The following is a 27,593-nucleotide window of genomic DNA, read 5'->3' as shown; positions in this document are numbered from 1 at the left end:
TAAAAACCTCCAAATCTGCTTTTTTCTGCGATAAAAATGAAATCGCGCGCACACACACACGCACACACCAGTTGGACACAATGTTTTATTGACTTATTTACCATTTTAAAGCAGTTTAGAAGCCTCAATCATTATAATAAAGTTATTCTAAATACCTACATATTTTGATGGTTAATTTTTGTTTTTTTTGTCATGGAAAATCAGAGTTTCCCAAGGTTGTGGGTCCAGCTGTGGCTGTCCTTGCCGCTGCTTTGTGGCATTGAGTAGCCTTGGTGTGCTGATGCCTCTCACTCTCCCAAGCCACAGCCAACCCCCCCCATCCTCCATCCCTGCTGGTGCTTCTCCCTCATGACCTGCAGCCCCCTGCCTTCCCCCCTGCCCCCTCCCCAGCTGTGCAGGAAGGGTCCCCCAGCTGCCCCTGACCCCAGGTCCCAGCTCCCCAGTGTATGGGGCAGGGGCTGGTGTTGTGGGGAAGTGAGACTGTCTGGAGCTTGGCCCCTGTCTAGATGATGCAGGGCTGGTTTGGACTTGCCAGAGCTTGGTCCCTGATTTCTTGGACTGGTCCCGTGACATCTGTGCCATGTGCCAGGCTCTGGTGTGTCTGAACCTCCCCTTTGCCATTGGGCAAGGGGAGTGCCCTCTGATGATGCAGGGCCAGTTTGGCCTCACCAGAGCTTGGCTCCCAGCCTTGATGGTGCAGGGGTGGCCCCCAAGCTCTGCCCTCCCCATTGGTAATGCATATGGGGAGGAATGGGGGGCACATGCCCCTCAAGATATTTGCACCGACAACGGGGCACAGGGCTGCAGTTTGGCCAGATTGCACAGATAGTGGTCGTGGGGAAGGTACAACATGGCACGGCTACACGTGTGGCTCTCGCCTGTGTTGCTGGGGCACTGGGAAAAGCTGGCAGGTGTCAGGAACCTCTGCCCTGTGCTTCCTGGGAGTTCGTGAAGCAGGTGCAGAAGGGCTGAACAAGAGTGAGAGGAGAAATGGGGAAGGGTGTCAGAAAACGAAGGAGCCCCCGATGGCTCTAATACAGCGGGGGGATCTGCACAGCCAGGGACAGCCCTGGCTCCAGCCTCCTCTGTCCACCTGCTCACTGCCACGAGCACTCCAGTGCATGGAGAGCCCAGGGCCTAGCAGGTGGAGGACTGCGGGTTCCAAGAAGGCAGCGGTAATGACCTGCCTGAAGGAGGTGGTGGGGGAGGTGCCAGGCTCTTGCTCCAGCCAGGGGGAGCAAGCAAGCCTCATAATAGCATCTGCAGGCATTGGCACTGCAGCCAGGGTGTGGGGCTGGGGGGAGAAGCGGGATGTGGTTCCTATTCCTGAGAGGTGGCAGAGAGGGGCTGGGGTCTCTGTCACTCTGCGCCGGGTACCCCTCCCTCCGGGCCTAGGCTTTCTTCATGGCAGCCACACAGACATGCACCTGTGCCTGAGGCTGCCCCAGCCCCAGGCACTGTGTATCTCCCTGGCTGGGAGGTGCTCCCAGCCCCAGCCACCAACCCTACCCCAGGGTTTAAAACTTTTCTAAAAGTTTACATGATTATATTGTCTCAAATAGTATATAATTGGAAGTTATAATCCGTATTCCATGATGATATCTTTGAGCTTTAACATATCTTAAATTAAAAATATATCAGTTTATTTTTTTAAAGGTATCTTAAATAAAAAATATGATTAAATGATAAAAAAATCTGTATTGTTTATTTTATTTTTTAAATGTTGATTTTTATGTACCCTGTTTTGTTTTGATAGTTGTCAGAATACAGCATTTTGTGGATTTAGGACTTACTAGGGTGTAGGTATAATTTAGAAAAATATATATTCTTAAGGCCTGTTACACTGTTTTCCCCTAATGTTTTAGCTATAATCATTACTGGAAGATTCATGGAAATAACAGAGTATTTTAGGATTCGAGCTTTATAATACTTATTTTGGGGCAAATGAAAAATGTCCTGATGAACTGTGAGAATAATCTCTAGCTCAGCAATTTACTCCAGGCCAGGATGACATTCTCTACTAAAAACTACAGTTGTCTGAAAGTATTTAGTGACTTTAGAAGCATAGTTCAGTTTTTGCCTGAGAAATATGTACCAAAGCAGTGTTATGGTATGTGGAGAAGGGTTACTGAGTCAGGGATGTGAAAAGGAAGATGAAATAGTCACTGAAGAGATGCTTGTTTTTAGATCTAAATGTTTAGATCCCAACAATAATAAAAATGTAAGGTAGTTTAGGGAGGGTCTCTTTATGATAGGCTCTGGGCTGAAGCCAATAACAGAATTGGTGTGATAACAATGCAGGCTTTACAAGCTGAATAAAAAATAAATCCTCATCTCTTTGTAAAGTGGGTGTGCTGCTTCCTTTAGTGTGTTAAGGGAAATGTAGAAAAGAATGGTTTTGCTGCTGTGGTGTTATCTCACTATAAGCAACAATTGGGGAAAATCATAATTCAGTTCTCATTAAAAGGAGAAAGATCCTCTTATGGCAGGGGTGGCCAACCTGCAGCATGGGTGCTGCAAGTGGCACAGACAACCTCTGCGTGTGGCCTGCAGCAGATCAGGAAGGGGCAGGCGGCACAGTAGCAAATTGGGCAGGGAGCAGACAGCAGAGCAGCAAATTGGGCAGGGATCACAGGGCAAGGAGTAGAAAGAGCAGCAGTAGAAAGGACAAGGGAAGAGGGTTTGGAGCAGCACTTGGTGTGGGTGGGTGCAGTGCATCATTCATGGCGTGTCTGCCAAAACAGTTGTCCCCCTCCCCACTGTCCTACATAAAGGAAAGGTTGCACACCAGCATGTGTGAGAGAAGTTCCTGTGTCTACTTTCCAGTTACCAAACTAACTAACTTATTCATATATTTCCATATAAAAGAGAACACGGGTCTCATTTTCCTGAAAAATGTAAATGCTGTTCTTGCTTGCTGACCAGTTATATTTTTTTTACGTGTCAAGCAAAGAATAGTTGGCTTTAATATCTGCCTGCCTGACTCATAGGAAATATGAGAGGCTGGGACTTTTTGCTGGTGATATCTTTTATTGGGCCAACTATATAGTTAGGAGAGATTTTAGGGTGTGGGCACATATACATTTGGAGCCGTTAAGAAGGAAACCTTTTGAAAAGGGCAGCAGCTGGTATTTTCTAATTGTTATGTGTGAATAAGCCAAGGATGATTCAAATTAAGCAAAGCTGCTTCAACTCCAATACGGCTTCATCCAGGTTTAATGTTAAAGTGGTGGTGTTATGTTTAATTCTTGGCTTGTTCACTTGTAAAAGTAAGTACCATGTTCCCATTCTGAAAGGCTTCCAAATGTATGTACATCCACACCCTTAGGGCATGGACAGACTTAGACTAGTTTACCAATGGTTTAAACCTGAAGTGGACACACATACAAGCTGGTTAAACCAGTTTAAATCTGCCTTGGCTGGTTGAAAAGTACACCTAGAAAATCAAGTATTATTTTGATCCAGTTCACTTTGAATCAGTTTGGTGTGATATGTGTGGACACCATGCATCCTCTGAAACGAGTCTGGTCAGTCCTGACATCCCATACTGCACTGCTTCTCACTTCCCAATGACTACTGCAACTGGCTGTTCTCCTACATAGCCAGAACATTATTGCCCACCTTTCCCCCCGGCCTTTTATTGGCATTTTTTATCAATGAGCTTCCTTGTATTGCTTGTTCAGTAAAAGCTATATTTCTAACAACTATATTTCCCACTCCTTTTCACATCATCATGGCCCCGCTTCCCAGTGTCATCCTGACCCCAGCCTATCATCATATTGCACAACTCCGGGGAACCAAAAAGCGTGGATTCAAGCCTTCTACCATCCCCCAAATTGGGCAAATGCACTACAGACTTCAGTCTTCTGTAGGCTATTGCAGTTCGTTGAATTCATGTTTAGGAAGCAATGGAAAGTAGAAAAGTGACAAGGCCCCCAGTCACAGGTGACCTAGCTGCATGGGTGCAACCACTCGCCACCTGGCTTGCACAGCATGGGGCTTACTGGGCTGGGTGCTCACCTCCTCCCTGTGGTTTTGGAGCCACTGTGAACCAGATCCCGATTAGTAACATTTGGGAATGGTTCAGTTACATGCGTCCGCACCCAAGCTATCAGGCATAAAATATCCTTCCGGTTGTTCTTCTGCATCTTTCCTTCCTCTTTCATTAACATAGACATACTTTGCTAGTAAAAGTCATTAAGCTTTGTGATGGTAGCACTGGTAGCATCTATATTGGAGTCGGGGTTGCAAACCACCTTTCACGTACTTCTAACATTCACAGTTGTCACAGAGAATTACAAAGCTTAGTCTGTTTCTGAAGATGGACTGTATTTTCCTACATACAACCTCAAAGCCAGCTCGGGAAAATTGGGGTGTGCATTATATGTTAGGAAAAGGGCTCGCCACAGGTTTGGAAATTTGATGGTGGGAGGAAGGGTGAGCAATGTCAGCAGGTTCTGGGAGCCACAGCAGTTAACATTTCCACTGGTCCATTTCCCCTGCTAAATTTCTGGAGCCGTTTCCCCATCTGTATGCTGGATCAGGCTTTCGTGTGAGTTTAGTTTATGGCTGGGGTGACCAGTCTTACCCAGCACATGGTTCTGGACCTAGCATGCTAGTCCCCAACCCCTGCTTGCCAGATTGGGCCCTACTGTGCAGCACCCAGCTCTGGAGTACCCAGACCTCAGGTACTTGCCTGTGCTCCAAGGTAAGATCTCTCTTCTTTTGTGGGGCCTTCCAGAAAAATGGGATATGTTATAATCAGGGACATGCTTTATGTGAGACATGCTTCATTTTTACCAAGTTTAAGAAAAACCTATCAGTAATTTGAACTACCTGAAAGTGAAATATGCATTTCTGCTTAAAATTTCTAGCCAGTTACTTTTGAATGGGTAATTCAAATAGCTGAAGTTGAGAGAAAAAATTGACATACATGTGAACCTCAGTGAAGATAAGTATCTTTTGTAAGCATCTAAAACCTCTGAATTGCTTTTAATACTATTGGGGTGTATCGCCTGAAGCCAGGGATAGGCAACCTTTGGCCTGTGGGTCAGATCCAGCCTGTAAAGATACTGGATCTGGCTTTGGCATTCAGCAGTGGAGCCTTTGCCTGTGGGTGGTTTTCTCTGTGCCTACCTGCTTCTGACAAAGATGGATCGATCATTTAGGCCTGCAGCTAAAAAAGGTTGCCTTTTGGCCTAGGTTGCCTACATCTGTAACACATTGACTTAGTTATTCTAAATGGTTTAGAAATTTCCTAAGTTTTTATATTTAAAGCAGATTTATGAGTAGAGATATATGAAAACTTTTGCCAATGTTCTTAAAGGTTTCTTTTTAATTTATGGTATGTATGAACAAGTGAAATGCTTACAGTGATAAATCTATTTTATTAGTTTGGAATGACTTGCATTACAGTGAGATGTCAGCGTAAATATGCATGTTACAGACTGACTAAATAAGTTCATATATAGTGCATAGGGTTCCACAAAGGCAGGAGTCTTCATCACATGACGTGAAAGGACAAGTATAAAATGGTGTATAAAATGGAGCAAATGATTTGAATACAAAAGGTGGGAAGGGAGGATGGGGGCAGTGCTGGGAGAGGCAGGCAAGCAAAGAACCTGTGGGAACAAAGGGGTGGCAATTTTTTTAGGTAATGGGATAAGAATCTGTAGTCCCTGTTTTAAAACATACTTAACCCCCCTGCCCCCAAATCTAGTGTGCGGATGATTTCTTGTTTTGCAATTACCCGTTCAAACTTTTTCTTTTTCTTAATTTTGCTTCCTGAGAAGAGCTACCCTGAGATCAGGGACTGAATGTCCAGGGAGGTTAAAGCGTTCTGCCACAGCCTTTGTTTCTTTCTGCAGCTGATTTCAGATGGGTGTTCATTTGTTCATGGAAATACTTACTCAGTGTTAGGTGGGAGAAAAAAGCCTTGAGGGTCTCCATACAGCTGCAGTAAGCTGAGTTGCATTATAGTGGCTATTCCACTTTATACCTTTTATATTTTTATACATCATCAGTCATTGCATGTAGGGATTTTTGTGTTGTTGTTCATCTTGTTTTACCCATAATTTTGCCCTACTTTCTTGAGTGGTATGGAATTTTTTTTAGCTTCTTACAGGGTTAGATCACACACAGAATCTTAGTTTACTGTTGTAATTTGCTTCTGGTACTTCACTTTTGTGCATGCCAACCACGTCGAAAAAGCATATCTAGTTTATTGATTTTTAAAAAAATAATTTTAAATTTCCCTTGTTTAGTGATGTTATCCAATTATTGTGTAAAACAGGTGGTTTCTGTTTCTTTTTTGTTGCTTTAATCTACTGCTTGCTTCTAAAAGCAAATAAGTAGTGCCAGTTACTTGTAAGCAAGCAGCAGTGTCAAAACAATAATCAGTCTTAATTTAGGGAAGAGAAGATTGAAAAAAAGATTTAAGAGAAGTAGGGTAGGAATGCTTAAGAAAGGCATATCATGTGCAAATAGTGAGGACATTGGTGCTAAGGGTAGATCAGGGATATTGGCTTTCATGGTTTAAAAAACAATAAAAATAGTTATTGAAAAAGGTTTAAGAGGAGGAAGAAGAGGCATAATGTGTTCTTTCTGTAATTTTTTGTCTTAATTATTTTGGCTGTGAGTAAATCCTGTTTCTCTTTTAAATAGTATGCACTTAGCTGTCATGTACAAGAACAGAGGTAGAGGGGGTATGTGTGTGAGAAATTATGCATACAGAGATTTAGGTTGTAGCCGTGTTGGTCTAAGGATATAGGCAGACAAGGTTCCTTGGGTGAATTTGATATCTTTTATTAGACCAATAAAAGATATCAAATTCACCCAAGGAACCTTGTCTGCATACAGAGATGCACACAAACAGTTTTGTCGTGTTAGACAGCCATGTACTAATGTTAACATATTGTAACCTAGTTTAACTTTTTAATTTTTCTTTATGTCTTCCTAACAATGCGGCTAGGTAACTAAAATATTCCACATATACACACTTGAGGAATCAGTCACGTCTACCTCATGATCTGATGATATCACATTTTTTTTCATCCTCCTTTTTACTTGCCCATTGCAGAAGCATAGCTCTCTTCTAACCCCTCACCACCAGAGTGCAACAGCTAAGTTTCTCCCTCCCAGTCTCTAAGGCTCGTTAGATGTTGACTTTGTGCTATGATAAAAATTTTGATGATGGCACAGTAGCTGAGAGAATGGACGTCTTAGTCCTTTGTTGTACCAAAAGTGCTTTAATTTTATCACAACAGCAACCCTAGTAATCATTTGTGCCTCCTTTTTGCAGCTGATATCTGTTCACTTATGACAGGAGAGGGGGGTCAGCCCATGATGCGCATCATTCCTGTGGCACATGTCTGCAAGCATAGAAGGAGAACTCCCATAGGGGTTCCCCCCCCTGTTTGCCCCTAGTGCACATATACCCTCTTGGGAGTTCCCCGTCTGTGTTGCAGAAGTGTGCCAGGCAATGCCACTGCAAGCAGGGGGTTTCCCACTTGCAGACTTGTGCTCTGTGTTGGGGTATAGCATCCAGGGCCCTTTTCTCTTGGGACTGGGCCTTTCAAACTCCAGGAGGGGCTGTGGCACGACAGTCAGTGAATCGGATCAGCTGTGCCATGACATAATGTGTGACAGCTGATCGCGCTCCAAAGAGGACATCTGTTTCCAGCCTAAGAGATACTTCTGCAAACACCTGGTAGAGTGGGTGGGGAGGAATGTAACCATCAAGCAAATGGTTCAAGTAATGATCAGGAAGCTCCAGGATAATAAAGTGGCCAGTAGAAAGTTTCTAAGCGGAAGTGTTTGACATTTTTCTTTTTGTATTTCATCTTGGTTTTTTGGAAGAAAAATGGATTTGCATCACATCTGTATCTATACATTCTTACTTGGGTTATATGAAGTGCTCTAAAGACAGCTTCTGTAGCAGTAAAAGCAACAAAAAATATTCTACCCTCTAATTTATGAGCCCAACTATGGATTTACTCAATTTTCCATCATGTTAGTCCTGTTTTGCTTTTTCCCTCAACAATTTTGGAACAGGTTATTTTCTGTGAATAAGTATTATTTAGTATTTAGATGTGAACTATCAAGATTAAAATTATCAGCTACCAACCTTTTCAATAGCATTTGCTTAAATCAGGAGTTTCAAAACATCCAGCTTCATGGCCCTGATGAGGGAACACAGGCTGGATCAGCTCTACAGACCAGCCCCATGTGCTGGATCCAGCCTGCAGGGCTGGTCTGGAGCAGGTGCCGCATGCACCCTGCACCAACCATGTGCTGCTTTCAGTGTTTGTACTAGCTTCAGCCCCACATGCCACATGCAGCATGTGCCAGCCCTGGCCCCTCATATATGGATCCCGCCCTCTCAAGTGAGGCTGGTCCAGTGTGCGAGCTACATGTAGTGCCTGTGCCAGATTGGCCTGCATGCTGGGTCTGGCCCATTGGATTGATCTGTGGGCCGACATGTGGACTGGTCCCATATCCAGGGTGTATGGCTGGTTCTGTGTGGGTGCCATGTGCAGCCTGCGCTCCAGACTGAGCCCGCACTGTGTGCAGCCTGTGCTCGATGGAGTGGGATTAGGGCCAGGGAGTGGTACATGTGGTAAGCAGCACTGAGAGCCAGTGATATGGCTCTGCAGGCAGCATCTAGCCTATGGGCTGTATCTTTGACCCCCCTGGCTTAAATTGGTGCAATGAACAAGCTTTGCTGTAGGTTTTAGACCACCAAAGGTGGTGATAATTCACAAGGCCAGAACAGAGGTGAACAATTATTTGTCTGATGGACAAAGATACTAATCCAGTAACTCACTGTATCAGCATCATACTTGATTGTCCCCCTCAAGCTCAGTTTTAACTTTTTAATGTCCTCTGGTCATGAGCAGTGTTGGAAGTCCTTGCAGGTAGCATGTTATCTGAGTCCTGGGTTGGGGGTCACTTGTTTAGAAGAATATTGCTATTAAAAATAGCATTTCATAGTTTATGGGTACAATTTCATGCTGCTCTGAGAAGTGTTGCCTGTTAAATTGTCTTTAAGCCAACTTTGTACATACCTAATCATGGGCTGTTCTTATATTTGGAGAGATTTTGGCATAAAAATTTAGACCTTCAGATCTATTTATCTAATTTATGGTGGGCAGCCCAGACTGCCAAGTGACTATAGTGCAGCTTAAAATGTCTTCCATGCTTTGGGCCTTGCCCCTGTTGCTGCCTATGCTAGGGCTTGTGAGTAGTCCTCAGGAGGCAGCCTTTTTGTTTTCTTCCTCTGTTTTGGTATGAAGGAAATATTTACACCCAAGCAGGAAATTTTTCTAGATGCCTTTATAGCCAAATACTGATAAAAGATGAGGTAAGAGGAATGAACCTCTTTCTAGGATAAATGGCCAGATGGGAGAAAAAAAGTTATTTTACTTTTACCTGCTTGCAAATCTTCATGAGAACTTTTGCATCAGTGTCTAGTGAGAAGGTACTTTTGAAAGCCCTGACTGTTAAACTGCTTACTATCCTAGACAGAAAAAAAATATTCTGTTTCCTGTCTCAATTTCAAGGCATTTATTTATTTCAAGGGTTGTGCGAGAATTCTGTGCTACTGTAATCTGTCACAGTATCAATTTTTGCATTGTCCTACACACTGAATAATTCCAGTACTTTTCTTCTGTTGCTTAAGTAGCATGAGGTTGACATGTTTGTTAGCTTAGTTGTCCATAGGACTAAAAATTGCAGTAATGAAAATTGTTCAGCAGGTCAGTTTCACTCTGCTGCAGCTTGGTAAAACTATGAGCATATGTAGAGAGACCTGAGCTCTGTTTTGTCAGTATTAGGAAGAAAATATTCTAGTACATAGATCAGTGACCTACGGCCCACAAAGCCCATTTAATCTGGACTGCAGACAGGGGACTTTGATGGCACTTGGCAGTGGAGAGCTTTGGCAGCAGTTGCTTTCCCATGTCACTGTTAGGGTTAAGTGTCTGCTGCAGTCCCTCTCCCTGTGCTGCTGTAGGGACAAGTGGGATCTGAACTGGGTCACTCTGGCCAACAGCCTAGAAAGGTTGCAGACTGCTGCTCTAATAGTTTGAACTTGTTTCATCTGTGATGCGTTATCTTTCATACCATAAAGGCTAGAAAGTTTTTAAATCAAAGTATAGATTCTACTGAAGTTAACGACAGTTGCTGAGGAGAGCTTCCTTCTTGCTACAATCAAACACTCTCTTTCTTTGAACTTTCATTAAAATACAGATGAAACGGAGTTTAAGACCCTTGATTGTTCTATAGACAATAGATATAAATTAAGCTAAAGCATCCGCTGTCAACCATGGTTACTGTATAGTTAATCATTTTAGTCCATTATTGTATATCACACGTGGATAGCCATAATCCTTACATCTGTAATTTCATAGCTCCTGGTATTTTTTAACATGGCTTCCTGGTAATTTGTTCTGTGCTTGAAGAACTTTGTCCCAAAGGGAAGGCCAGTCTGTCTGGCCAGAATAAATAACTGGAAAAATGAACCTTGCTGTCAACAAAATTTAATAGATGAGAAAACTAAAAGTTTTCAGTCATAGACTGGCAACCAGAAATAGTAAGGAAAGTACTCAGAACTTTCCCTTCAGTTAATTATTTTTTGATTTACCCAAACTGATATAGTGTCTCAATTAAAACCCATTGGCCTATTAACATTGTAATTTGTAATCTTAATTTTGGAGGTATAATAAAGAAATCTCTTTATTACTAGGGTCTGTGTTGTCTTTTATAGGAATCAAGCATGATGGAACTATGTGTGATACTTGTCGCCAACAGCCAATCATTGGGATTCGATGGAAATGTGCAGAATGTACAAATTATGACTTGTGCACAGTCTGTTATCATGGGGACAAACATCATTTGAGACATCGTTTTTACAGAATAACCACACCAGGAAGTGAAAGGTAAAAGTGTATGCGTTTCCCTTGACACTTATTGCTGTTATCTTTTCTAAGCTCTGATTTGGTTATATAATTTTAGTATGTGTAAGGTAATTGCTGAAAAGATTTGCATTTTATGCATTATATAAACGGTAAATATAATGGCATCGCATATTCAGTATTTCACTTCTTCCTTAGAACGTTCTCCAGTGTCATGGTATGGCCCAGACTACTTCGCTACCTATACTCCCATAAAAAACAGGGGGATATAACTGCCTGCTTATGCCTTATTCTAAAAAGAACTGATCTTTGTTCCTCTTTAAAGAGAGATCTTAGAATTAAGGCCTATGGAAAGCATGTCATTTGGAAGCAGGTTTCCATGGGTGAAACCCATGCATATTTGTGATTTCATACTTAAATTTGTGTATAACAGGTGTGTGCTTGAAGGGATATGCTTAGTAACTGATTACTAGGGTCTTTTGAGTAATTTTTTCCTGTTTCTTTGTAATTTTGGCTAATTGGCAACTACTCAGATGCCAGTCTTAATTGTTTCTTTAACAAATCCCCTATCTCTGCATTTCTAATATTCTCACTAGTGAAGTATTTAGGCACCACATGACATCAGTCTGATGTTATTCGGGTAACTTTGCTGTAGGCCAAAACTTAAAGTAGAAGTTGGGCCAAGTACAGGCAAGAGGTCTTCAGTTACTTATAGTACAACATAAAATGACTAGCAAGAAAAAATGATTGATATAAAAATGCCCCATATTAAAGTTTGTTTCTGCTTAAACCTCTCACTGCCTCAGAGAATATTATTCCAGTCATTTTGTTTGGGTAATTACACATTTCATCTCTGTTAAAAGAGGGTTTTTATACTTCTGAAACATTCTTTTTAATTGGTGTACTCCTGTACAGGTCATTGGTTTCCTTCTGGCTTTGCAGAAAGGTAATTATAGCAGTCAGTGTAATATTCATGCCATCTCAATGTTTAATTCCCTTGGCTTCTTTCTTTGCTCCACTTTGACTTCTGCTTTTATGTAGTTCATAAATAAAGAGACTATTTCAGCTTCCAAGGAACTGTTGTTCCTGGATCCAATATATCTGTGAAAAGCAGACTTAAATTAATATTTCCTGTTATGGAGCTTGAGGGACAGCTCACAAGAAAAGCATCCAACTACATCAGATTATTCTTGGGTGAAGCAAAATGCGGAGTTTGTCATTCTTGAGTGCATAATAACATAGGAATTGCATGTTGATATGAAACCTATTAATAACTGAGAAAACTGAGACATTTTAATTCTTCAGACAGATCGCTGATATCTATTTTAAATAAAACATATTTTCATGTGCTTCCAGGCTTATTTTTTGCTGGATGGAAAAAGTAGGAATTGCTAAGAATTGACTTTGCAACTTACTTTTTCTATTACCCCATCTGCTGGCTATGAGAAGTTCAGCAGGAGAGTTTTTCTGAAAGAGAATCAGGAAAAAAAATCTAAGGTTCTGCCAAAAAATATCCTTTGTCTGGCAACGTTCTCAGATTTCATGCCATGAAACTGGAGAGTGACACTGCTGAGGATAGTGGCCTTGAAAGGAAATTAAGCCCATCGTCTCAGGTACTCATAAAGAAGTGCTTTGTTCAGAGGGGTTGATTTTGGTACATGTAGCATAGTTTTTGCTGCAGACAGAGGAAGGGTAAGAGATTTATTTTTTCAGAGTTATGCTGAAACATTAATGAGGAAACACTTGCTGAGTGAAGGATGCCAATGCACCCAGAAGAAAGAAAAAAATATTTTCAGGGAATGACATTGAGGAAGACAGTTTTGTTTTTAAATAGCTTAATTTTAAAATAAAATGAATAAAAATAGAACACAGGTAAGGAACAGTGCAGAATCCTGTTCATGCTAAAATATATATAGCTCTGACATTGAGTTACAGACACACATACTCAGGTTTTAATTGTTTCAGTATGGTGGTTAACAGGAGGCTTAGGGGAAATAATTACATGAAATTTAAAGTATAAATTGCAAAAACATATAATTCAAACGCAGAAAGAAGATCTTTTAATCTTGTGACTTCTCAGATGCTAAGATTTCAATGTAATGTTGTTCTGAGCTTTTGCATTAAAAAGTGAATATAAACACAGAAATACTTAGTTCCTGATGTTTTACAGTGTTATAGTTGCAATGATCTATTTTAAATTCTGGCTAAATGTCCTGTTTCATGACTACTCATGTGTAGCTTTTATTAACTTGTAATTTAATGGGTTTTTCCTTTCCCTCTTCCCCCTCCACTTCAGGGTACTATTAGAGTCTCGTCGTAAATCAAAAAAAATCACAGCAAGAGGAATCTTTGCAGGTGCCAGGGTTGTACGTGGAGTTGATTGGCAGTGGGAAGATCAAGATGGTGGCAATGGACGTAGGGGGAAGGTAAGACCTTTCATACACGCATGCACACACACACACTTTTCCCTCTGTGCGCATAATGCATGGTAATGTCCAAGAGCTTTCTAGATTACTTGGATAACATTTTAATTAGCTACACACTTTTCAGACTCACTGTCATTCCCCAGATAGCTAGCTCATATACAATTATAAGTTATCAAATATAGATAGGAGTTTAAATTTTTTATGGCCAATTATTTAGTCTTAAAACTACCTGTCCTGCTGATTATTAATCAGCCATATTGTCCAGTACTGATCCAACTGCCAATATGCAGCCCGGCAGCTTGGAGAGCAGCATTGGGCTGGTGGGGAAGCATTGGGCTTTAGTGAGGAAAGGGGTATGGCATAGGCAGACTGAGGCCCCCGTGGTGAGGGAGGGAGTGGGGCTGGGGCAGGCGCTGCCCAGCCAGGGGGAGGGGGTGTGTGGGACAGAGCTGCGGGTGGCTTGTCTGGGGGGCAAAGGGAAGCGGCTCCCACTGCTGCATGCACCCCCAAGGGATGCATGGTGGGCGTGTGCCCCCCTGGATTTGTGCACAGGGCAAGGGCGGGCAGCCAGCTGCAGGCTGGGGCTGGGGACTGCACCAGCGTATTCTTGGGGGGGGGGGGGAGGGGAGGGGGGTGGAGCTGGGCAGGGCAAGCTGGGTGGGAAGGTTATGGGGTGGTGCTGCAACTGCCCCAACGTTCACTGTAGCATCCCCTTACCCATGCCCCCCCCAGCACAGCTGCCGCCCACCCCAAGCAGAGTCCCCATCCTGGGAAGAAGCCAGCACAGCTCCTGGCCCCAGCCTGCAGTGGGCTGCCTGCCCTCATCCCATGCAAAAATCTGCTGGCAGATGTCCCCATGCCTTTCCTGCGGTGCATGCAGCAGCCGGAGCTCTGGCTGAGCTGCCCATGGCTCTGTCCCATGCCCCGCCCCACCCCCTTCCCCCACAGACTCACCAGTCAGATGGTTCTCTCCAAGCTGCTGTGCTGCATTCCCGGCTACATGCATGCTGCAGCTGTGCACATGTATGCGGCATTTATCAGTGACATCGGCCTCATCGGTCAAAAAAGCTGATTGCCGATCATGTCAATTTTCCTTTTACTGGTGCAGGTACGATACGGACCAATATACTGGTGCACCTCTAAACAGTTTAGATTACAGATGAGCCTTATGACCATCAGGAATTAGAGCGCTATCCATCAGTTTTCCAAATAAAGGATGTTGCAGTATAACTGCTTGTGGGGATACCTCTGAATTTGTGCAGTGCTATTTTTTTACAAGTGTGTGTTTGTTTTTGTTTTGTGTTTAAATTAAATCTTGCATACTTCAGTCCGGTAATTTTGGAGGATTTTCCTGTTTGAGTTTGATTTTTTTCATCGTCTTACCTATTAGTGAACTGACGCTTTCATGCTTTTTTTATCAGGTTTATTTTGTTATGTATATTTTGATGAATTTATATGTTGCTGCATTCAAAGTAGAGGTGCCTCAGCGCTGATCTGGAATTAGCTTTTGCTTAATAATTAAGTCCATGAGTAAGTGAGTTAACTGTTAACAAGGATCACACATTTAAAATCAAAATAAAAAAAAGAAAAAGAATTAAAGGAAGTTTTCAGCTGCTGCATATTTGTGTGCTGTCATCCCCTGCTATTGTGGAAATTCTTCCATCATGGTCTTTTCAGGATAAGAGAAATAAATTTAAAAAAAAAAGAGACTGAAAATACTGAAAAACACAAGGCTTTTGGATAGATGTAGAGTTAGAATGTTATTACTCGGTAACAAGTTCAAGAAGTTGCTTGATTGCTTAATGGAATTTTGAGGATTGCATTTGCTAAATTTGCTTTCTCAGAAAAGGGGAAAAAAATCCTCTCTACTTAAGCTCTTCTGTCCTAATACTGAAAGACTATCCAAACACTTAAATAATATATTTTACATAATATAAATATATTCACATAATCTAAAACTACCACTATGCTGAACCAGTTTAGTTAGCTTAAGACAGTTGCCTTTTTTAAAGGTTGAAATTGTTAGAATAATTTTGTTTGCTGTCTTATGTGAATTTTTTTTTTTAGGTCTGGACTTTTCAAATCACCGTAAGCCTGAAAACTTTGCATTTTTTTTCTGTTTACATCAGCTAAATATTTAGGCTTTTTATTGAAATGGCAATCTGAAATACTTACTTCACAGAAAACCTTAACCTCTGGATACATTGTTAGGAGAAAAAGAGGTTTTGGTTTAAAAAAAAAATACAACTACTATCTTACTTCTTATCCATAAGTGGTTGATGAAGTTAAACATTCAAAATAGATTACTGGATCATTGTACTAGAAGCAGTATTTTTATTTTCTTTTTTTAATTAAATAGGTAACTGAAATCCAGGACTGGAGTGCATCAAGCCCCCACAGTGCAGCATATGTTCTTTGGGACAATGGAGCTAAAAACCTTTACAGGGTTGGCTTTGAGGGCATGGTAAGTAGTAAAGCAGCACAAAGGATAAACTGTTTGGTGGGGGAAGGGCAATAAGAATAATTTGTGCTGTGCTTTTATTCTCCAGCTTTTGTGATATCCTTCTGTCAGTTCACATGCTATTATTCAGTTCATTGTGAATACAGCTGTATGGATCATGCATATGCATTAGGAAGAAAGTCTTATCTGAGCGTTATTAAACATGCAAATCATTTAAATGTTAGAACTGCCTTCTGTCCGAAGTACAAGGCTTATTTTGCAAATATAGCTTACTCCCTATATTAATACTTTATTTCCATGAAATTGATAAAAATAAGAATGTATTAACAGACTTTTTAAGGAAATTGGGTTCTCTTAGAAAGCAGCCTTTAAATATTGCCAGAATCCCAAACAGCTGGGTTAGAATACTTGCAAGGATTTCAGAAGTCATACTTTTAATTTAATATAAGAAGAATATTGAGGGCATTTTCAGTGTTGGATTACCTTTTCCCACATTTAGAACGAAGCTGCTTCTCAAATTAAATTGCATTAGTGCTAATTTAGTAGCTTCTGGAGTTTAATGATTATAAATTTTGGAGAGAAGGCAGGGCATGGGTGGCACATTAGGGACTAAGGCATAAGCTTTCATAAATGGGCCAGCTTCTCTGGGTGCCTTCTGTTGCTAGCTTTTCTTTTACTGTTTATACCCTTCTGTGGGTGGGTATGTCCTGTGGGTCAAGGAAAGGTTACTTTGATTAGTCCCCGCTGTGACATCTCAATTAGCATAGTCTCTGTTTAATTTTTTCTTTGCTTTGGTATTGCAGAGGAGAGCTATATTAAATTAGATTTGAATGTCATCTTGTCACATTCCAGTAACAAGGATTAAACTGTACAGATTGGCTCAGCTTTTTAAGAACAGTAGTTTTTTTCACCATATTATCACTTACCAAATTTAGTTTAATTTTGGATAAAATCAAAATCCTAGTGTGCTAATTGCTATTTTTTGACCCAAGCAAACTCCATCTGATTAAAATCAGTTATTTGACATGTAAACAAGTTAATATTTCAGCTTCACCAGTGTACATATTATGAAGCTTATTGGTCATCACTAATTAACTAATTGGTCATACACTAACAGTACACTGTGAATAAAATAGAAATTGCTTTTTTTTTTCACTAAATAAGTTGCTACAGTATCTCTAACTGAATTTTGAACAAGAATTTTAGGTAGTTTGAGAAATATTAGCAGATACCAAGTGAAATATGTAGTCTGACTACATTATGCAGAAATCAAGCATGACTGCCTGTTTTTACCTAAAATTAAAAATTGAACTTGTTTCCTTGACCACTTTTTTTTTTTTTTTTTTAGTGTTGTTGGTCTTTTGTTGGCATACTTTATATTTAATTCTGACAGATCTGCATAATAACCTAATTTCAGCATCTAGGTGTTTCTTTTTTAATTCCTGGTTACTAACAGCATTGTAGTTTTGCTATCCTATTTTAACCTTGTTAGACTTCCTCCCCCCCCCCCCCCTTTTTTTTTTTCTCTCTCTAATACAGTATTTTTCTGTTTGGAATCAGAGCAGTGGCACATTTGCAGATGGAGCCACATTACCAAAACTTAAGATAAAATTCAATCAGAAGTTATTTTACTAATTCAGGAATTACTAAATTGAAGTTTGTGGTTTGTGTAACGCAGGGAATTGTGCTGAGTATATCATAATGGTCCCTCTAGTGTCCAAAAATGAAATAACATTGGTTATGTTCTGTCCTAGAATACTTTGTTTTCCCAATTATAATACCTGTTAGTAACAAATCAACTGCAGTCTGTTTAATCTTCTAGCTGCAGAAATTTTATAAATTTCTAATTATAAATAGAATGGCTAAGTGATGTCAATCAAGCCTCTTTAATGCATTTACAAATTTAAAAAATGATCAATTATTAATAAAAAAGGACCATTGAAAATGTTTTTAAAACTTTTAGTTCAATCTTTATTTAAAAAAATACTTAGACTGTTCCTACTGGATAATTTTTATCCTTGGAGGATTACTGTTGGTCTTTGAAATTATGCACTACTGTAATGCTTATCTGGCTGTAAACGATTTATTGAAGAGCTTCTTTACCTGAATTAGAGTTTTGCTTTTATCAGCTAAGGCTGTAGCTGCAAGCAGAACCGAAGGCTCAACACCTGCAGCAAATGGGCCCTGTGAGACCTGTTTGCAGTTATACATCAGATTCTGTTGCCTTAAACTAGTGGTTCTCAACCTTCTCAGACTCAAGCCCCCACCCCCGAAAATGCCAGCTCTTAATTTTCTCTCAAGTGCAGTACATTTTAAGCACAATTTTGTAATCTGTTAATGACGAGCTTGATTTAAGAGATATCAAGTAGTATGTTTCAGTGCTGCCATCATAATCAGTTTTTGTGTTTAACATCTTGCCATGTTCACGTAAGGGCAATTTGGGGAGGTATCCTTTTCTGCCTCTGGAATAGTGTCTGTCTGGCAGCAGTGTTTAAGGCAGTGATACCAGTCTTACGGCACCCTGAGGTGTGCTGAGATCCTTTTAAGTGTGATGCTGGGTGTCATGCAATATTAGCCCCGTTAAGTGTGCAAACATGATTCACAAGATAAACCCAGAGATTTCAAATAAGAATCCGGAGTTTTAAAAACATTCTGACCTGTGGTGATCTTTCTGAGTGATTTGCAACAGATGAATTACTTTATTGTTTTTCTTTAGCCAAAAGTGAGTGAAAACTAAGTGCTGGCATTTTCTGAGTGGGGTGGGGGGTGTCTTCAGTCTAAGAAGGTTGAGAACCATTAGTTTAAGGTAACAGAATTTGGTGTACATAACTGCATACTGTTGAGAAGAAGATGATCTATAACCCTTATCCCCACATCCCAGTATAACTAGTTAAAGGAATATAGCCTTCTATCATTTAAAGTCTTTGGTAGGGGCAAAATACTACTTCTTGGGTAAGATGACAACATTTGGAAACTTAATATGTGGATATGTAAACATTGCAGTGCCAGTTAAATAACCTCAAAGTCTGCAGAAATTTTTTGTAGAGACAGCCAGCTTCAACACTGAGTTGCAAGACACAAATTGTAGTGAATTCAGGAGAAGATTATGAACTGGCTTTTTTAATGTCTTGGGATGACTTTTGCTTTCCTTTAAATCTTTATAATGTACATGTAAGAATTAAATTCATGTTACATCCTTATTCCTGATAGGTATTGGTCTCAATTGCAACTTATTTACCTTCTCCAGTCTCAACTTTCTTTAACCAATAGCTTGGGAATTAAACCCTAGGGTCTTCCTCTAGTATGGATGTCCTAAATCTGTGCATGCATCGAATTGCTTGGAAAGTCACGTTTGCACTTGTCTACTACTTTTAACAGCTTAACAGAAAGGCAGAAAAATTTAGTGATCACCCACCTCTATGATTTTAATTATAGACGGTGTTCCTTGTTGTCTGTGAAAAGTACGAAAGGAATCCTTGTCAGATTTGTAGTCATAGCCACAGCCATCTGTGTGTGTTTATTTCTCAAAAAAGTCTGAAACACTGCAATAGCTGAGAGGGTAAAGGAAATGAAAGGTTCCATTGCCCTTATGTTTTCTTTTTGCCATTTTAAACTTATTCTTCCTGAGTGCCTCCTGAGGCCTGTTTATCTACACCCATTGTAGGTTTTGAAGCTGAGACTTAAAATGGTTTTTGAATTAAAAGAACTAAACCTTTAAATCCACAGTTAAAATCCATTGCCATCCATAGTTAAAATTAGGGGTGTCAATTAATTGCCATTAACATGCATAATTAACTCGTTAAATGGTTCTTGCATTAATTTTTTTAATGCTTTAATTGAGCATGTGGTTTTGGAGTCTGTGCCTGGGCTTCGCCAGTGGGGCAGTGTTGGCAGTGCAGATGAGCTGCAGGGCAGCCCAGGCATGGGCTCGAAGCTGCTGCAACAGGAAGTGGAAGTTTGGGGCACATAGACATGCAGTTGCAGCATGTGCATGGCCAGGAATGCAGCCCAGTGGCGTATAGAGCAGCACCCAGCAGGTAAGTCTGTGGAGGAGAAGGGGTGGGGCAAAGGGAAGGAGTGGGGGGCAGATCAAGGCCCCCACATGAAGGAGGGAGTGGGGCAGAGGTGAATGGGGCCCTAGGGCTGGGGCCAGGGTGGGTTGTGGGACGGAGCCATGGGTGGCTTGTGCAGGACAGAGCCGGCTCCCTGCCACTGCGTGCACCCCCAGGGGAGGCATGGGGGTTTATGTGCCCCTTGGATTTGTGAGCGGGGCAGAGGTGGGCTTCCTGCTTTCAGGCTTGGGCTGTGTCCTGCTGCCTTTGCCCCGGGAGCCATGGGCTGGCTGCGCCGTGCTTCCCCTGCCCACCCAGCGGCGGGAGGTACAACATGGTGTCGTGTGGTTCCCAGGGCAAAGACAGCAGGGCACAGAGCCTCAGCAGGCAGCCTGCCTCCACCTTGTGCACAAATCCAGGTGGCACTTGCTCCCCTATGCTTTCCCTGGGGGTGTGCACAGCAGTGGGGACTCGTGCTCCCCCTGTGCCCCTGGACGAGCTGCCTGCAGCTCCGCAACCCGCCCTGGCCCTGAGGCCCCATTAATCTCAGCCTCTACCCCACTCCCTCCCTCACCGTGTTTGCTTCTATGCCCCTCCATCCCTCTCCCCCTGCCCCTTCCCCTCCACAGACTTACCAGGTGGGTGCTGTCTGTGTCTGTGTGCCTGCCCCTCACTTCCAAGCCATAGCCCCCTCCAGCCCTGCTGCTCCTCCTTGCTTCTGACCCATAGTACCCTGCATCCTGCTAGGGCATGTGGGACCCCCCGGGCTCCAAACCCCAGAGACACACCCATAGCACCCTACACCTTCATAGATTCCCCCACACACACACGCATCCCACACCTATGCCCCAAACATACAAAGTACCTGCATAATTTTTTATAATTTTGAGTTTTAATTGTGTGATTGAAATCGCTGTTAATTTTGACTAATTTTGTTAATCGCACATCTAATCGTGATCACATTTTTTAATTGTTTGACAGCCCTAGTTAAAATGCATCCTATAACCAGGCATTGCTGAGGGTTATATCATGTACAGAATTGGCACTTTGCATTGCAGTCGAGAATATAGGGATTTAACGAATGGATCAGAGCTGTTGGTCCATCCAGTGTAATATCTTTTGCCTAGCACTGATGATTAATGAGGAAATGGCAAGAATCTAGATGGTGGATGACCATGGAATAACTTGCCTGTAAAGGAGGCTTAATCCATTATTTCAAGTTGTGGTTGATGTATGACTTGATGCATAAAGACTTTTAATCTTACCTTATATTTTAGGCCTTATTCTCCATGTAAATTACTAATAATTCTTTTAAATCTCACCAAGCTCTTGACCACAAAATCTAGTAGCAGCAAATTGTACCATCTGGTAAACTTCTTTTTTCATTTTATGTGGGGCCCATGAGGCGTAGTGCAGCATTCGGGGTGTGGAGATGTTGGCACAGTGCACCAGGGAGTCATCTGCCATTCAGAGTGGAAGGGGGTGTGCCTGCCACACACTGTAGTGGGGTGTTGTGCATCCCTGGGGGTGGTGAGGGGTGGTCCCTGGCCACTCATAAATTGGACATCCTTGCTTTAACACATTGTGTCCTGCTACTGCAGGTTGATAGGTTATACACATTTTACATGTTAATATTTTAATATCTTAACTATTAGATTTAGCAGCAGTAATAGTTTGCATTGCCCATGCACTCCAGTTAAACAGATGCTGGGATTAGAGGAAGTGTAAGATAGATCAAAAAATAGAACGTTTGTACAGAAATTTAAGAGCGTGTTTGTGTAATATGACAACCTGCTAGCATGAATGATTATTTTAGAATAAGTAGTGGTACAGCTTCTAAAACTGAGGAAATAATCTTTGCAAACTACTTCTTTACTGTATATTGTTTCTGGCTTCTACTGCTATTGAAATTTTTAGGAATGCTCAGAGGAGGTATTGTGTTAATGATTGGGGAAGGCATGGATAGAGATCAGTTCATTCTTTCTTGCTCATGAGAAGCCTGGGGAAGAGGGAGAATGATGTACAAGGTGTTTATAAAAGCACATTTGCTTTACATACCTTCCAGCACCTGCTCCTTTGTTCTTCCTCCCCTCCATTGTTCTTCCTCCCCCCCATTACCATAATCTGAATTGTATTGCCCCTGCAATTCTCTATTTCCCTTCCTGCTTTCCACACAAAATTACCTTTGTTTTATGAGAATTGTTCAATAAGGAGTAATGCCAGGCAGCAATGTGAACTTGTTACTGGCTATATGTATAATAACTTGTCATCAAATTGAAATACTTTTGTTTTTCATATAAGGTAGGAACAGGCTCTGCTGCAGAAATACTCTTTGGGACTTCTAAAGAGGATATCTTTGCTTACCTACGGGGAGAAAATTCTGGAAATTACCAAAATAACATTGCTCCTTAGAAAAGAAAGTTGCAACTTTAGCTACTTGCTTTGTTTAAAAAGAAAAAATAAACAAACTTAATGTTCTTAAAATTAAAGGTTAACATTTATTATGTAATAATCGCAATGAACAAAAGAGGGGGCTTTATTAAAGGCAATGCTGACAAATGCGCACTGAAGCTGCTACTGTGCAAATAAAGTGTAGTGTCCCATACTGTATTCAGATATTTATAAATGTTATACTTGCTCTACTTGCATTGATTTCTTTTTAAAGAGTGGTAACATTATCAAACAGTTTCAGGTTGTGTGTAATAGCATCTTTTTGTTAAGAGTTCTCTTGGTTATTTTGTAGCTTTACAGCTTGGTAGCTTTGCCAAGCTGTACCAAGTTTTATAACTTTATGAAACATTATACAGCTTAGTCAGTACAGCTTTACCATTTCTTCAAAGCATGTTTTTTGAATAATGCTTGAAAGCATAAAAACAAGAATAAAGTTTAATGGATTCTGTGAATGTCAAGGGCTTGTTTAAATGGCTTGTAGAAATACAATGTTGGAAAATATTTTATATTAATTCTGCGTACCCAGACTTCAGTAGTGTGCTTATTTTTTACACATGTGCTTTGAACCTATATTTTAGTGAATTTTTGTTTTTAGTTTCATACACTCGTATCAACCTTCGGGTTTAATGTGTTCAAACTAAACTTCTCTTGATTATTTTTAGTCTGATCTGAAATGTGTCCAAGATGCCAAGGGAGGCTCTTTCTACAGGGACCACTGCCCCGTGTTAGGTGAGTTAAAGGAAATATGTCATTTTGGTAGTAACTAGAAATGTGTCAACATCAAAAGATGAGCTCCTAATCAGAGGTCTTAAAAGAATGGTCTAAACAGTTATGATTTAAATGACAGCACTCCTGTGTGTTTTCGTGCTCAAATGTTGCAATAATTTGTAATGTAATAGGCAATAAATGTACCAAACTAGGTCAGATGTATAACAGGCAAATTAAGACTTCTGGCTATACAGTGAGGGTATGCATGGATTAAACTTCTATACTATTGTGGTCAGTGTTCTGCTAGCATAGAAGTAGTGGACAGATGATGCACATGCCTAAACCAGATAATTTCACTAAATCTGATGAAGAATTGTCAAAAAACAATTTAAGGTAAAACTGCCAATGTGAGTTACTGTGATTCAGGTGGGGTTTTTTGCCTGCTTCTATCCTGGAGTAACCATTTGCTGAGCACAGACATGCTAATTTCTGCTCCTTTGTTGGTCAGGTGCTGAAATAGTTCCTATTACCCCATTTCTGATCCCACTGTAATTAATCTTCTTCAGTAATCTGGTGTCATTTTTAGAGTACTGGTTTCTAAAATGTAGTTCCCCACCCCCCTTTTTTCAGTACAGCCTACATGCTTTTTAAAATGCATCATGTCCATTTTTTAAGCTTAAACTTTTACAGTAAATGGGAACTGCTGTCTTTTGCTTGATCACCTTTATCATATGCTTCTATAAATTCATTTAGCTATGCAGCGGCTTTAACAAGGTCTTTGAGACTTTGGTTGACTGTTAAGGGTGTAAGGTTTCAGAACACTAGTTTTTTGCATGTAATTGGTCTTGGGTATCAGTTTTGCTAGAAGTTAATTGCCATTTTAGACATGGTTTGAATGTTTAGCCTGACCTCATGTAGACTGTTTTGTGTTTCAATTTCAGGTGAGCAAAATGGTAACAGGAATCCTGGTGGGTTGCAGATTGGTGATCTAGTTAACATTGACCTTGATTTAGAAATTGTACAGTCTTTGCAACATGGTCATGGGGGATGGACCGATGGCATGTTTGAGACCTTAACCACCACTGGCACAGTTTGTGGCATTGATGAGGATCATGACATTGTAGTACAGTATCCAAGTGGCAACAGGTTTGTTAAATGTTCTCAACACTTTACCCTGACAAACTTTCTTTGACTTTATCACTTGCAGGGATTTGGTGTGTGAAAACTTATTTACTCTCCTTTTTGATTCTTGTTGCATCCTACCATCTAATTAATTGTTTATCATCATCCTGAATTATGTAATAAGGGTTTTATCTACCACAAAACAAAATTAAAATCTTTCTATTTTGTAACAGATACTTTGCTAGAGAAAGGATTAGTTGCTACTGCTTGACTCTTGTTCAGTATTTTGTGTTTATGATCAAGTGGCAGATTTGTCTGTTGTCTTCATAAAATGTGGTCTGTTGGGTCTTTTTGTCAGATAACTAACATTAGTAACCGTCTCTGTTAGTTTCCAGGACTTTCACAAATTGTGGGTATTTTCCACAGCCACGTACTTTAAGCATGAAATGTGACTGCAGTTAACTCTGTTTATCTGTCAATTTCTTTTGGCTGTGATGTGTTCTGTTTTCATGGAGGGTGAAAGAATAACTTGCAAAAAAAGAATTACCGTACAGTAGAACTGAAATGTTATGTGTATGTCCTGTTTGGAGGTAGGCAATCCCTTGATTCACATATAAAATTTCCAAATAAGTCTGAAATGTAAGTTTGAGAACAAATTATGGTTCCAGATAATTTAAATTTGTGAAGACAACTGTAATATGCATGCACATATTTTCTTTTAAAAAAAATAATAAAGGTAGACGGTGCAATAAGTATATTCCAAGATGCACAGTTTTCACATGCTTAAACGTACTGTTGTGAGATTTCACAGCAGAGTCCATCTGCTTGGCTTGGCATTCTATCTTGCTTATCCTTTTTCACTTCCAGATTTATTAATCCAAGCTGCTGCTTAGGTTTGAACAGGTTCTTATTTACAGAAGACATTGGTCCTACATAGTAGGTGGTATAAGTGTTTCTGAACATGGATAGCTAAGCTTTAAAGGATGATACTTTTATGTTATGTAAGCACGTATTGACTTTGAAATTGGCCAGTGCAGTCAAAGGATGGGGAAAAGTGACCAAAATTAGCCAGTGCAGTGCAGTCATGTTGCTAAAAATAATGACTTGGGTTTTCAACTATTTAGCTGTAGTAGAAATACTATTCATTTGGATTTTGCTTCTAAATTTTTTCAGATTTTAGGTAGCCATTTTTCAGTAAACTATTTAGCTGTTAGTGTGTTATGATTTTGTAGATGATAAATTTTGTTTTGACATTCAAAGCTAACCTGTACTGTATTGGTTGGAATATGGATGTCTCTTTCTTGATTAACAAAAAAGATAATAAATATTTGTCTCTCAAAAGTAAAAAGGTTTTCCTATTTCAAAGGTGAAATAGTGGAGAGAATATATAAACTACTCTGATATTCAAAAGTAGGGGCACGTCTCTGCACAGAGGATTCTTTAACCCAGAGGTGTCCAACTTCTGAGCTACATCTGGAGACTGCACCCATGGAGGTCCTCCAGCCCATGTGCTGTGTTGCTGGCATCCTCTTCCCTGTCTGCACCTCCCTGGGCTCCCCTGAGCCATCCACGGGCTCCCTGTGGGCCATGCTGCCCCACCCCCAGGGGCAGCAGCAGGAAGCTAAAACCAGAGGTGAAAGGTGGGGAGCCAACGGCTGCCAGAATAGTGAGGCGAGTAGAGTCCAGGTGAGAGCCTGTAGGCTGCAATTTAAGCCCTCCCAGGCCATGAGTTCAACAGCACTGCTCTAACATTTTAAGCAATATTTCTTCATCTCAAAATATACTTTTGTGTTACTGGCTATATGGTATCAAAGGTACATGGACTATCTACAGCAAATATACTCTTAAAAAGCAAAATATAAAAATAGACATCACCAAACCAAGCCAAAAAACTTGCAGACACACAAGCTTAAATGTGTCCTGCTGGTTTGTTTCTTTTGCCTAGAAAAAGATTAACTCCATATTATTTTTTAGGCCTTTCCTTCAGGAAACTTAATTCAAAGGAAAAACTTATAAAAAGCAATACAAAACAAAGCTATTGTCTTGGACTGCACAGGCTTCAGGTCCTGGACCTGCTTTATTCTATTTCTCATTGTTTTGGGGGTACAGGAACTGAGCTGTCTTCTGAAGCTTCTCCGTCAGCTTAGTTCTCAGCTTCTGTTTGCATAGGCATCACTTTCACTTTCCAACTGGGTCTGAATGTTAAACAGGGCTGGCTGGCCTCAGGTCTCCTGCCCTGTAAAGGGGCAGGTTATTCTTTGCTTTTTGTTAGTTATATGCTTCAAAGGGCAGATAAACCAATAGATTTCACAGTATAAGTCAATATAGTTTAATCGAGCATATGAGTACAGGGCATACCTCTTTGAAAAACCTCTTCTGACTTATACTTAGCCTCTGACACTATGAAAAGAATCTGTATAAACTACTCTCCCCCAGTGTTATTTCTCGATAAATCTGTTTTTTTTCAGTTCTGCTGGTCCTCTCCTTTTATACCAACGTGTTGGGAGGTACATCAGATTCTTAAATCAGCAATTCCTACTATGGGAAATGAATCTGTCTCTCATAAAAGGAAAGTTTCTATGGAAAGAGCATCTAATAGCTATACCATAATATCCAGTTGTTTGAAGTGTTTAGGCATGCAACCATTTCTTGTAAGTGATTTTTTTATAAATTAGCATTCCCTTTTCATGTTAAATAATTTGTTTTAATTGACTTATTTCTAGATGGACATTTAATCCAGCTGTTCTCACTAAAGCCAATGTCGTCCGGAGTGGAGATGCTGCTCAAGGTGCAGAGGGAGGTACCTCACAGTTTCAAGTGGGTGATCTTGTTCAAGTTTGTTATGATTTAGAAAGAATCAAGCTGCTTCAAAGAGGTCATGGAGAATGGGCTGAAGCAATGCTTCCTGTAAGTGTGTTGTACACGAAATGGTGTATGTTGCATGGTATTTCTAATTACAGATGGGAAAGGACTGAATGTGGAGTAGTGGTGCTTTTTTTAATTGTTAGCTAAATTGAACTAGTGTAACTCTAGTGAAAACCATCCTTGATGCCAGTTTAGACATGGTTTAGCAGTCTGCAAAGCCTAGAACTCAAACTGTTTGAACTCGTGGTAAAATTATTAGACTGTGCGTATGCTGATGTTTAAGTATGATTTTTAAAACTATTTTACTTCATACAGGTGCCAGTCTGCTATAGTATTTGAATATCTAAATGTCTTAATTTAAATATTATTCTCTCTTTTTTTGGGGGTAGACTTTGGGCAAAGTTGGTCGGGTTCAGCAGATTTATTCAGACAGTGACTTAAAGGTAGAAGTTTGCGGGACATCTTGGACCTACAATCCAGCAGCTGTCTCCAAAGTGGCATCAGCGGGGTCTGCAATAAGCAATGCATCTGGTGGTAAGTGAATATTTAGTACCGTATATATGAAATATCTAAAGATGAATGTGTCGGCTCAAAT

General features: G+C 40.6%; 1 protein-coding gene across 4 annotated transcripts in view; it reads left to right on the top strand.

Annotated features, from left to right (window-relative positions):
* The window catches only part of MIB1 (MIB E3 ubiquitin protein ligase 1), a 122,299-nt gene that overhangs the window by 5,394 nt on the left and 89,312 nt on the right, over window positions 1-27,593 (top strand). For all 4 annotated transcript variants that reach the window (XM_019487062.2, XM_006268396.4, XM_019487066.2 and 1 more), the window contains exons 2-8: window positions 10,766-10,937; window positions 13,210-13,339; window positions 15,699-15,803; window positions 22,966-23,032; window positions 23,953-24,157; window positions 26,857-27,040; window positions 27,388-27,532. In XM_019487062.2, the coding sequence (XP_019342607.1) occupies window positions 10,766-10,937; window positions 13,210-13,339; window positions 15,699-15,803; window positions 22,966-23,032; window positions 23,953-24,157; window positions 26,857-27,040; window positions 27,388-27,532 (1,008 nt within the window). The remainder of the gene's footprint in view (window positions 1-10,765; window positions 10,938-13,209; window positions 13,340-15,698; window positions 15,804-22,965; window positions 23,033-23,952; window positions 24,158-26,856; window positions 27,041-27,387; window positions 27,533-27,593) is intronic.

The sequence above is a fragment of the Alligator mississippiensis genome, chromosome 3 (genome assembly GCF_030867095.1).
Source record: "Alligator mississippiensis isolate rAllMis1 chromosome 3, rAllMis1, whole genome shotgun sequence".
Taxonomy (NCBI): domain Eukaryota; kingdom Metazoa; phylum Chordata; order Crocodylia; family Alligatoridae; genus Alligator; species Alligator mississippiensis.
The sequence above is the reverse complement of the archived record's forward strand: the minus strand, read 5'-3'. Positions and strand labels throughout refer to the sequence as shown.